General features: G+C 38.3%; 1 protein-coding gene across 2 annotated transcripts in view; it reads right to left on the bottom strand.

Moving 5' to 3' along the window:
* RGS17 (regulator of G protein signaling 17) overlaps positions 1–13,402 on the bottom strand; it is a 107,169-nt gene that overhangs the window by 27,072 nt on the left and 66,695 nt on the right. For both annotated transcript variants that reach the window (XM_014795490.2, XM_087425123.1), the window contains one exon: positions 1,713–1,856. In XM_014795490.2, coding sequence (XP_014650976.1) covers positions 1,713–1,856 — 144 coding nt within the window. The remainder of the gene's footprint in view (positions 1–1,712; positions 1,857–13,402) is intronic.

Below are 13,402 nucleotides of genomic sequence, written 5' to 3'. Positions count from 1 at the left end.
AGAGATCTTATTTTTCCGATATGAAGTGTTCCATATCCCAGTGAGATAACTTTTATTAAATGCACACTATGTGTCAGACATTGTTCTCAGCTCATATGTGTTTTATTTCACTTAATGTTTACAACAACCTTATGAGGTAGGGATTCTTATTACTGTCATTTGACAGATGAGGAACCTGAGGACACTAAGTAACTTGTTGAAGGTCAAACAGATAGTGAGGAATGGGGACAAGACTTGAACCCAGGCAGACTGACTTCAGAACTACCATATTAAGTCACTACACTGTATTTCACGGATTAAGACCAGAGCTAGAGGATCTCTTTAGGAAAAAAGATACAGAAAAAATAATTACACAATTTTATTAAAATATTGCCCTCCTCCAGAACTCTATTTCCTCCACCTGAAATAGTTAAGGCTTAAGAATGAAAGAAAAGGAATCATATATGACTTTCCCTAACAAAGAATCATCATCTGTGAAGCAATTTTGATACTGATAGAAACCACTATAAACCTTCCAAATTACAATAATATCTGAGGGTTTTCTGGAAATAAAGTTTTCTAGAGGAGTCAGAGCTTCTTCAACACCAAGGCTACCACTGTAGCATAACACATTTCATCTTCTACTTTGGCCACAACCGATAGAACATTATGCCACCATATCATAACAATAACCTCAACGGATGCTGGAAAATAATAAAGATCATGCACAAGAAGATTACTCAAGCTTTTGAGACCTTCTTGAGGATATAGAAATAGGTCAGGGAGATCCAGAAGACCACGGCTAATCTGGAAGATCCGCTTGTGAATTGGATCTTAAAAGACCTCGAAACTTACAGTTCTATGGAAAGTTCCCTTGAGTCCAGCATTCCCCTGAGGAATCTCATCTGCATGAATCTTAGGACTCTAGGTCTTACTGATTTTCTTAGTTGAAGACACTTTGGGAATTTGGAACTAGAACAGGTTTTCATGGACATTTAGCATTAGATGGGACCTTGGAAATCAACTTGCTTAACTCTTCCTCATTTTGCCAATAAGAAAACCACAAAACAGAGATTACAACTTTGTATGATGTCACAGAGCCTGTCAGTGATAAAATCGTAATGGAAAGCAGATTCTCTGGCTCTAAGTTCAGAGTTTTTAACTAACTGACTTGACCTTCATATCCATCGTTGCCCCTGGCCTTTTAGATCTGTGGACATGAGTCTGTGGTACTTCTTTCTCTGTCCTTTGTCAGGAGTCTGTGGCTGAGGTTGCCCCCCCGACTCACAGGTTTCTGGCTCTGTGAGTGAATGATCAACACCCTATGAAACAGCACATAACTGAAACACTTTCACCAGATACTACATACAGTACTTAACGTTCTTGCACCTTCTATAACGTTGGAGAATATTGTGTATTGTTAACTAAATATATAACCATAATGTTATTTTTACCCATATATTTAAGAAGCACGGATGAAGAAAAACATGATATAAAATAATTTTTCATTCTTCATCTTACTAGGAATTTAAATGTAGATTCTGAGGACATATTATATTTAGCTTATGGAAATGGTTGCATGAAACCAATGAGGGTCTCCAATAATTCCTACTTGTAAAGGAAAAAGCAAAAAGACAGAATGAGAAGTTTCTGTGATCCCAAGAACTGACATGCACGCTCAGTCCAGTTATTACCTAGCTCAGGTGTGGTATCGTAAAGATAACAGGACATACCAGGAGCAGCTGCAACAACAGCACCAACAGAAGCAACATGTGTTGTTGGGCCTCTGGTTTCCAGGCGCCTGAGACACAGCAGGTGTTCCCTCATTTTGTGGCTGCTGCCTTTTTCGCATTTCAGCTACTTCAGTACCCAACTGGCTGAGAGAAGAGAGAAAACATAAGGTATGAAAAAATTACAATCGAGATAAGTTGCCTATGTTGAAGGAAGCATAATTTAATTAAAGGGGGGCGGGGAAGATAATTTAAGAAAAGATAAAAACAAATAAGCTTTAGCAGTCAAATTAAAAATTCTCCAGAAAATTTTTTAGGAGAAATCCTAAAACTTGGGGGACAAACTTCCACCGTTCTCTGCTGCATGAAATTATAGTGACAATGTTGCCATGTAATCAAAACCGGTTGGTAAGGCAAATATGATAAGGTTTGGAAATTTATTTTTAACTTCCTTCTTTACTCAAGGATGATTTCATCTGCTCTCCTTAGTGAACACCTTTAAATGATTCTAACAGGTGTATACGACTCGCTTCTCCGCTGTTGTTTACAGTAAGGTTAATTGAGCTTTACAAATCATATTGCAAGGTTTCTAACTATACATAACATGGTGAGGAAGATCAAGTTTGCTTTTGGTGTTCTCTCACCTCCGTTTAAAACACTCAATCTCCTTATTGGCACTTCTGAGTCACCCTCCAGGGGCCTAATCTTGACAATATTGGCAAAGTGCCTTATTCTCTGTTAGGTCTCAATGTTGCAAAGGCACCACCTCCCTTTCCTCCACACCCCAAATTTATTTTCATTTAGTAGATAATTGTGGAAAGATAAAAAGTCATCAAATCCAGGGAAATTTGATGGAATTTATATATCATGGCAGATTAGAAAAATATTGGGGTACAGGATGCCCCACCTGTGACCTTACAAATCAGGCCAAATGATTTGTCACCTATTTACAAGACCCATCTTGATCTAGGACTTTGTTGAGGATAAAAAATAAAGTTTTGTTTTAGTAGAATAATATCAACTTTAGCATGACTTCTTAGAAAAAGGAATGAATTCTACTGAATGATGTTTTTTGTAAATAGGTGATGTATGTAAATCATATACATACTGTCATATGTGTGACTGAGAGCAATACTTATTAAAAATATAAAATATTTTGGGTTATTTTGGTATTGTGAGCTCCTGCTTTAAAAATTATATTTTCAAGCACTGATTTTCTTTAAACTTTTTTTTAAATAATTTTATTTATTTATTTTTTTCCCCCAAAGCCCCAGTAGATAGTTGTATGTCATAGCTGCACATCCTTCCAGTCGCTGTACGTGGGACGCGGCCACAGCATGGCCGGAGAAGCGGCGCGTCGGTGCGCGCCCGGGATCCGAACCCGGGCCGCCAGTAGTGGAGTGCGTGCACTTAACTGCTAAGCCACGGGGCCGGTCCTGATTTTTTTTTAAATTGGAGAATAAAACATGTATTAAAATTTTTTTCCTGGGCCGGCCCCGTGGCTTAGCGGTTGGGTGCGCACGCTTCACTGCTGGCGGCCCGGGGTTCGGATCCCGGGCGCGCACTGATGCACCGCTTCTCCGGCCATGCTGAGGCTGCGTCCCACATACAGCAACTGGAAGGATGTGCAGCTATGACATACAACTATCTACTGGGGCTTTGGGGGAAAAATAAATAAATAAATAATTATTAAAAAAAAAAGTTCATATAATTTAAAAAAACAAAAAATTTTTTTCCTGTGTTCATGTAAGGAAAGCAGTTTAAAAATTTTCAGAGGCTATTTCTTATATACTCTTGCAACATTTCCAGTTAAGAGGTTATCAGGTATATAGTGATGTTCTTAACTGAATGTCAGATGGTCTTAGGCCGCAGGGTGCAGGTGGCCCTTGGACTGTAAGCATTATCCATCCAGGGATCATTGTCTAAATATGTTAGTATTGTGTTTTATCTTGCTTTGAATTTTTAATTTGCAAATTGAAAGTGTTCCTCTTTGGGGTAAATTCTTATAAAAATTTTTATTGTAAAGTAATACATTTTGTCTACAGTGGGATTATGCACTTCCCAACTGGGATTTCACATAAGGATTTTTAGTCATTCTAAAAAATATCTAATTAATAAATCACAATATTTACAGAGTGCCTACTGTATGCATGAGTTACTTATGAGGTATATTTGGAATGACAGCATATTGTAAGAAAAAGGGTGACTAAAACAATGCTAGATTATAAAAAAATTATATTTTCACTTCTGAATACAATGATAGATACTTTAAAAAACACACTGTATTCTTGAAAACAAGATAAACATCTCTTTAGACCAGAAATGGACCAGAAAACCACAATGGTTGGTAAATGGGGGCTCAAACCATAGCCATTTTGTAATTCAGGGAAGGGAACAGAAAAGTACAAAGGCCTCATACTTCAGGGACGTATAAAATGCTCCACTATGGTAGTGGGAGACCAGATTCCAGGCTATCTGCATAAAATCAGGGGCTGTGGTTCCACCATGCATAACAGGATGCTTAAAAAGCCATGTGTACCATTCAATGATACCTAGCTGCAGGAGAGAGAGGATGCAGAGAAAGCCATCCAGACCGAGGTAGGCCAAGGAGCCCACAGTGGCTGGGTTTGGTGACTGGGTCATGGACATGTCCAAAATTATTGGTGGATGGGAGGGAATCCTGAGATGCTGATGAAAGAGCTACTTTGGGACTGAGGGTCTTGAGGGACTAGTGGAGACAAATGAAAAACATTCCATTATGAAAAGTAAGTGAGAGTGAAGAGTACACCTCTCACTCAGAGCACTGCCTGAAAGCAAAAAATCCAAATTAACACTAAAAAACAGACAGCTGACTCAACAATCAGGAGATGCATATACTCCTGATCAAATGAAAATAACAGAATCACCTACAATTAGTTTAATAAGCATATGCTTAAGATAAAAAATGTGATAAAGGAAAGAAAACTATTCATATAAGAGAACAAGAAATTATAAAAACAATCTAGGCAAATATAAAACAAGAATAGACAGAAGGAAGAATGGAAATGTAAAAACAAAACACATAGACATTAAAAAGATTCAGAAAGAATAACCTCTTCCACAAGCAACCCCAAAGAGAGTAAGTGATAGCGCCAAAGAATGGACCCAGAATTCAGCAAAAAGAGATAAAAAGATAAAAGGGAGGAGGAAAATTAAGACAAGGACAACAGTAACACAGACAGGCTCCAATATGTGTCCAACAGGATTTTCATCATAAAGAGAGAATTAACAGATTGTCAGGGAAGTTGGCTGAGAACTTTCCAGAACTGGAAGAAAACAAAACAATACAAAGCCTCACATTGAAAGAGTACACCACATGCTGAGCAGGATTAATAAAATAGAAACAAAAGTAAATCCATGCTTATGCACAGTATAATAAAACCACAGAAGTCCAAGATAAAGAAAAAAGTTGAATTACCTACAGAGGAGTAACATGTACTGACAGTAGACTTTGCATGAGCAAGATCATATGCCAGAAGACAAAGGACAATGAATAATGTTTTTCAAGTGCTGAGGGAGAAAACTATCTCCCTACAATTTTATATTTAGCTAAACAAAAATTCAAGAGTGAAGATTATTTCTAACATAAAAACTCAAACTCTTACTGGAATCTACTTCAGACAGAAGAAAACAAAATCAGAGGGAAGGAGTGGAATATAAAAAGCAATTAAATCGATACTGAAATTAAATTAAATTAAAGATAATAAAATTAAAATTACTGAAATTAAATTATTGAAATTGATAAAATATGATGCTGAACTTAATTAATGACTGGCCAAAATAAAACCCCATGTTTCTTTGTTTAGAAATAGTCTAGAAGTAAATTTTTGTCGTTAGTGCCATAGAGTCGATTGCAACTCCTAGAGACTCTGTGTCCAGCAGAGTGGAACCTTGCCTGGTCTTTTTGCGCCAACCTCTCACCTTCTGGCACAGTATCAGACAATGCTCCACTGCTGTTGACAGGGTTTTCATGGTCAGTTTTTTCAGAAGTGGGTGGCCAGGTCCTTCTTCCTAGTCTGTCTTAGTCTGGAAGCTCTGCTGAAACCTGCCCACCACGGGTGACCCTGCTGGTATTTGAAATCCTGGTGGCATAGCTTTCAGCATCACAGCAACACGCAGCTGCCACAGTATGACAACCGACAGACAGGTGGTGGGGTTCCCTGACCGGGAAATGAACCCAGGCCATGGTGGTGAGAGCACTGAATCTTAATCTCTAGACCACCAGGGCTGGCAGAAATAAATGGAAGACTACATAAATTAGGAAAATGGGACAGTTGCCCTACTCCTCTACTAACATTTTTTTTTTTTTTTGGTAAACATTACAATGTCCCCATATTGTTCAATCTAAGAATCATTTTATCCTAATCTTCTGGGCCCATCAGCAGCATCTGACACAGTGATCACTCCATCCTCTTTGAAACACATTCTTCTCTTGCCTTCCTGGCACCACACTCACCGGTTTGCTTTCTATCTTACTGGTCACTTCATCTCAGTCTATTTTGTTATTTCCTTTTTATCTCCCTCATGTCCAAATTTTGGATGGCCATGGTGCTCTATTCTTAGAAATCCGTCATTTCGGGGCCGGCACTGTGGCGTAGCAGTTAAGTGCATGCTCTCCTCTGCTGGCGGCCTGGGTTCGGATCCCGGGCATGCACTGACACACCACTTGTCAAGCCATGCTGTGGCGGCATCTCACATAAAGTGGAGGAAGATGGGCACGGATGTTAGCTCAAGGCCAGTCTTCCTCAGCAAAAAAGAGGAGGATTGGCAGATGTTAGCTCAGGGCTGATCTTCCTCACACACACACACACAAAAGAAATCCGTCATTTCTTTGATGAGCCCATTGAGACTTTTATTGGACCAACCAGTTTTCTGTTCAAGATCCCCAAAGATACATGTCCAGTTAAGATGATTTCTCTGAATTCAGGACTCATCTGTCCAACCACCTACTTGGCATCTCCACTCGGTTTTCTCAACTTGGCACTCAAATATAATATGTTCTAATCTGACCTTCTTATCTTCCCCCCAAAACCCGTTCCTTCCACAGTTTTCCCACTTGCAGTAAATGAAAAGTCTCATCTTTCTAATTATTCCGACCAAAAAAACTTTGGAGTCATCCTCAACTCCTCTATTTCATTCAGACGCACATCAGCAGATCAGCAAATGTGAGTCCCCTCAACTGGTCTCCTCCACTGCCCTCCGTTTCTTCCACTTCTTATGGCTTCCTGTTCCTATTCTATTCCATTCTATTCTCAGCACAATAGCCAAACTGAGTCTTTTAAAACATAAGTCAGATGATTTCAGCAGAGAATCTTCCACCCAAATCCACTCAAAATCTTCCAGTGGCTTCCCACTTTTACTGAAAGTAAAAGCCAACGTTTTTCAAACTGGTCCTTCACCACTTCTCTGAATGCATCTCCCTTCCTTTCCTCCTCACTCACGCTGTTTAACCACAGTGGCCTCCTTGCTGCGCCTCAACTACGCCTGGTACAATCATGTTGTCAGGGCCTTTGCACTTGCTGTTGCACACTTAGGCTTCAACTCCTTCAAGTCTTTACTCACATGTTACAATCTCAGTGAAACCTTCCCTGCTACCTTATTAAATCACAACTCCCTCACTCTACTCCCGCATGACCTCTCACCCTTTCCTATTTAATTTGTCTCCGTACTACGTAACATCATGGGTCTACAGGTTTTATGCATTTGTCTGTCTAACTAACTAGAAAACAAGTTCCATGAAGGTGGAGATTTTTGTCTGTTTTGTTCATTGTTGTAACAATGCCTGGCACAAAGTAGGTACACAAAAATATTTGCTGAATGGTGAATTTTACAAGCAATCTCATTAATGACAAGAAAAAGACAATGAAGTCTATCACACCCAACGTTCAAAATTATTAATTTCCTAGCCAATGTAATAAAATAAGAAAAAGTAAATAAATATTGGAAAGGAAAACACAAATTTTACTATTTACATGTGATATGATTGTCTACAAAGAAAGACCAAGAGATTCAACAACATTATTACAGACGGTTCAAGAAGGATACCAAGTCAAGCTTCAAAAACCCACATATTTTGGGAGCCGGCCCAGTGGCATGGCTGTTAAGAGTGTGCACTCCACTTTGGCGACCCAGGGTTCGCAGGTTCTGATCCCAGGCGTGCACCTACGCACCACTTGTCAAGCCATGCTGTGGCGGCATCCCATATAAAGTAAAGGAAGATGGGCAGGGATGTTAGCCCAGGGCCAATCTTCCTCGGCAAAACAAGGAGGATTGGCATTGGATGTTAGCTCAGGGTTGATCTTCCTCACAAAAAAACAAAAACAAGCAACCTATATATTTCTAGTAGACTATCAATAACTAATTGGAATCTATCAAAGAAAGAAAGGCATAATTCCTAAAACACACACAAAAATAAACTCCAGATGAATTAAAGACTGGTGTTACAAACGAATTATAAAACTATGAGAAGAAATTATAGAAGCATGTTTTTATGGCTTCAGGGCAGGAAAAGGCTTTTTTACAAGACCAAGCCAAAAAGGAAAAGATTATTTTCGATATAGTCTAATTTATCAAAAACCTTTGAACAAATAAGGAGAACATAAATAAAAATGAGAACCAGACTGGAAGATACAAGGGCTCATTATCTATAATATATAGGTAAAACATCACAGTTTAAAAATACAAACTACCTAACAGAAAAATGGGCAAAGGAATGTGCAAGTAGTTTATAGAAGAGGAAAATATAAATGCCCCAAATTAGATGAATAGGTGCTCAAAACTAGTAATCAGGAAAATTCCAAATAAAAAAATTATTCCACATCTAAATGTCTCACAGTTAAAGGGTTACACAACACCAGTTTTGGGAGAGGACTTGGGTAAACGAAAATCTCTCAAACAATCATTTTGAAGAACAATACTGACTACATAACTGGTGGTGTAGTGGTTAAGTTCACGCGCTCTGCTTCACGGGCCCGGGGTTCGCCGGCCCAGATCCTGGGCTCGGACCTAGACACCACTCATCAAGCCATGCTGTGGCAGCATCCCACATACAAAAAATAGAGGAAGATGGGCACAGATGTTAGCTCAGGGCCAATCTTCCTCAGCAAACAGAGGAAGATTGGCAACAGATGTGAGCTCAGGGCCAAATCTTCTTCACCAAAAAAAATAAAAAAAAAATGTAGTTAACAATATACATAACCTATGACAAATTCCATTTTCATATTTATTCATTGGAGAAACTTTCTCATATGCATATGAAGACATCAATTACAGCATTTTTAATATCTTAAACTGGAAACAACCCATATTTTCTTCTTTTCAGGAATGAATAAAAATGGTGATATTACATGATGACATAAAACAGCACTTAAAATGAATAACTTAGATTTACATGAATCAACTTGGGCAGATCGCAAAACAATGTTGAATGGAAAAAACAGCTGCAAAATATTAAATATAGCCTCTACTACTAATATAATTTTCATAAGTATACAAAACAATGTCACTTTTTTTTTCTGGATAATATATACAGCAAAGTTATAAAAGCATGAGCTAGATCCATGACTTTGGATGTTACTGGGGGATAATGATAGGAATGTGATTAGAGAAGAAAGGATTTTAACTTTATCTGATCATTTCTTTAAAAAAGGTCTGAAGCCAAAACAAAATATTAATATTTGTTTAATTGGGGTGTTGAGCACAGGAGTATTTGTTTTATTATATTTTGTACTTATCTATATATAATTTTTTTCTTCAGAAACACACACGCACACAAACATAAATACCATAGAGCTTTATACCCAACAGAGGTCCTTATCTATATCCCCAAAATTTGCAGAAAGATTCAATAACTTTCTTGAGAATTGAATCCGTTAATTTTCTCACTGTCAAACGTTCAATTTTGAAAAATTCAGAGGGAAATGCCATCTTGGCTGTGCATTTATTCAGACAACCTCTAGAAATGTTGTGGTTTAAAATCAGCATAAAAAAGTTCTAATATTATTTGTTCCATTTTTAGGATCTTTCACTGTTTTCTAAGCTTTTTGGCTATCTAGGAAAAAAATCACAGGTGAATGCCTTCTTTGTGCTTTTCTGAGGTAATTGTGTGTGTTGTGCAATAAACATTTTCCTTCTGGAAAAAAATTACTGCTTACTGATTTCTTTTGTGTAGATTCCCACACCATTTGGAGCAGGTCGCTTCTATTTTTCTGACTGATCTATATATGTCCCAGAACACTAGCAGTCAGCATCTCAACTGTTTGGAGTCTAAACTTTTCCTAGGCTGCCTGGCATACAACTATGTATAAAGAAAAACAATCTGCTATCACATTTTGCTACATAGCTGCACTGTCCAAAGAATTAGACACACAGAGCTGGAGGAAGAAAAACTATCTGAGAAGGCTACTTGGCGACAGTGCCTAGGAAGCACTTTCCTAAATCTGTCGGTGGGGGAATAAGCATGGCGCAAGGGTGGCATGCCCTTGGGTATTGGATGGTCACATCCTGGAAGCCTTATTTGCATCTACTTCCTGTTTGCCACTGTAAAAACAGTGGTGCTAAAGGGAATTTCCTGGGGTTTATCTGTAAATACAGAAGGGAAAATCTGCATAACTGTTCTATTTTTCTTTTCTAGAGTTTGCCAATCCTAGTTTTAAGCAAAACAAATTTTCTTAATGTCATAAATGAAAGAAGAAAAAAAAGTTTTGCAAAATGATGCATAACCAGGGACTGACATTCCCAAACACTTTTGAATATACAGAGGCCAATTCTTTTTTCCTCCTCTCTAACTCCCTAGGGAGAAAGACTGTCAAGAAACCATTTAATTCCAGGGGGTAGAGGAGAATGAGGCTGGGGAAATTGGTTTCTCCTTTGCAAAGAAGTACCTACCTGTGTACCAAATTGAGTCCTCAGACTTTTCTGAGCTGTGCAGCCCCAGAAGGGCCCATGAGCCGGGGGGGAGCAGGGCTGGGATCATGTGCAGTGGCATCCCAGACTGCCCTGCTCACACTGGCCCCCCTTGAAAACACTTCATTTAGTTCTTATAGTGAGGTGCTGGGAAAGCAGTTATGGAATAAAGATTAATCCTCCAGCATCATCATTTTCTCTTCAAAGCTTAGGCAAATTTATTAACAAGGAAAACCCATAAATCTGAGGTCGTGATCAGAGAGAGCTTTCCTCTGTTGTTCATTACTTGTATATTCCAAGAAACGAGGAGAAAATTCTGATCTCTCCTCCTGCGGTACACAGTTTTACTCCACGTTGCTTCTTCCCCTTTTCCAGGATCAGATGCAATGATCAAAACCATCTTTATACAACAAAAGCAAACATCAACAAGTGGGACTACATCCAACCAAAAAGCTTCTGCACAGCAAAAGAAACAATCAGCAAAATGAAAAGCCAACCTACAGAAAAAGAGAAAATATTTGCAAACTATATATCTGAAAAAGGGTTAATTTCCAAAACATATAAAGAACTCATACAACTCAATAACAAAAAACAACAATCTGATTAAAGAATCGGCAGAGGAACTGAATAGACAGTTTTCCAAAGAAGACATTCAAATGGCCAAGAGGTACGTGGAAAGATGGTCCACAACAGTCATCATCATGGAAATGCAAATCAAAACCACAATGAGATATCACCTCACATCTGTTAGAAAGGCTATTAACAAAAAGAAATAACAAGTATTGTTGAGGAGGTGGAGAAAAGACAACACTGTGCACTGTTGGTGGGGATGTAAATTGGTTCAGCCACTATGGAAAACAGTATGGAAGTTCCTCAAAAAAATAAAAAAAGGAACTACCATATGATCCAGCAATCCCACTTCTGGGCATATGTCCAAAGGAAATGAAAACAGGTATAGAAAAGATACCTGCACTCCCATGTTTATTGTAGCATTATTCACAATACCTAAGATATGGAAACCACCAAAGTGTCTGTCAATGGATGAATGGATAAAGAAGATGTGGTGTATGTATACAATGGAATATTATTCAGTCATGAGAAAGAAGGAAATTCTGTCATTTGCGATAACATAGATGGACCTTGAGGGCATTATGCTAAGTGAGATAAGTCAGACAGAAAAAGACAAATACTGTATGATCTCACTTGTATATGGAATCTAAAAAAGCTGAACTCATAGAAACAGAGAGTATAATGGTGGTTACCAGGTGCTGAGGGGTGGGGGAAATGGGGAGATGTTGGTCAAAGGGTACAAACTTCCAGTTAGAAGATAAATAAGTTCTGGGGATCTAATGCACAGCATTGTGATTATAGTTAACAATAATGTATTATATACTTCAAAGTTGCTAAGAGACTAGAGCTTAAATATTCTCACCACAAAAAAGAAATGATAATTATGTGATGTGATGGAGTTGTTAGCTAACACTACAGTGGTAATCATATTGCAATATATAGATATATCAAACCAACCCATTGTACACCTTAAACTTATACAGTGTTATATGTCAATTAAAGAAAACCCATCTATACAGTTTGAGCAATGAACAAAATAAAACAAGATAAAACTTAAAAGGATAAATATAAGGAAATGAATTTGGACCTAAAAAAACTGCATAAAACTAGGATGGGGGAAACATAGCCTAACAGGAGGGTAGTTCTAGGCAATTCTAGGCAATCTACTAGACAATAAATTCAGTATTAATCAACAGTACAATGTAAACAAAATAGTTAATGGAAATTTAGAATGCATTACTAGAAGCATGTTTTCTAAAACAGGCTGATGAAAGATCTTCTCTGGGCTGGTTAAACAGTTACATTCAATTCTGGTCACCACAATTTAAGAAAGAAATTGAAATATGTTCAGAAGACTAGAAGGAGGAGAGTTAATAAAAAACCTCAAAGATATCTCATAAGAATACTACTTTTAGAACAAAAGTTTTTGCTCTAAAGAAGAGAAGACTCAGATAATCAGAATCATAGTTTTCTAATACTTGCAGTGATGCCATGTAGAAGAGAATATATAGATCTGCTTTGTAAGATCCCAAATGTTACAAGATGATTGATGAATAGAAGCAGTTGAGAGACTCTTGCTTCCATATGTGGAAAGTCTGTCTGACACTCAGATGAGACCTTAATTTACCTGGTTAGCATCAAGCCAACAATTCTTGAGCATTCAAGCCAAGGCTGAACAACTCTTTATAAAAGGTGATTTACAGTGGCTTCAAGTTTACATGGATGGTTTAGACTGAGAAAATCTTAGTTCTCTTAGTTCTAAGGTTATTGTTCTTGAAATGGGCTGCCCAAGCTAACTACTCTCTTCAAAACTCATTTGAGGGGCCTGCCTGGTGGCGCAAGTGGTTAAGTGCGCGTGCTCCGCTGTTGCGGGCCAGGGTCCACAGGTTCGGATCCCAGGCGCGCACCGACGCACCACTTGGCAAGCCACGCTGTGGCGGCGTCCCATAGAAAGTGGAGGAAGATGGGCATGGATGTTAGCCCAGGGCCAGTCTTCCTCAACAAAAAACAGAGGAGGATTGGCAGATGTTAGCACAGGGCTGATCTTCCTCACCAAAAAAAAAAAGAAAAAAAATGCATTTGGGCGGGAGATGGGGAATTCCTGTTTTGATCAACACTCTTGTAGATCATATTGTCAATCCTTGAGCATTGACTAATAGTGGTCTTCATCTTTTTTGTTT

This window comes from Ceratotherium simum, chromosome 38 (genome assembly GCF_057802395.1).
Source record: "Ceratotherium simum simum isolate JZ-2026a chromosome 38, ASM5780239v1, whole genome shotgun sequence".
Taxonomy (NCBI): Eukaryota; Metazoa; Chordata; class Mammalia; order Perissodactyla; family Rhinocerotidae; genus Ceratotherium; species Ceratotherium simum.
This window is presented reverse-complemented; position numbering and strand designations above follow the sequence as displayed.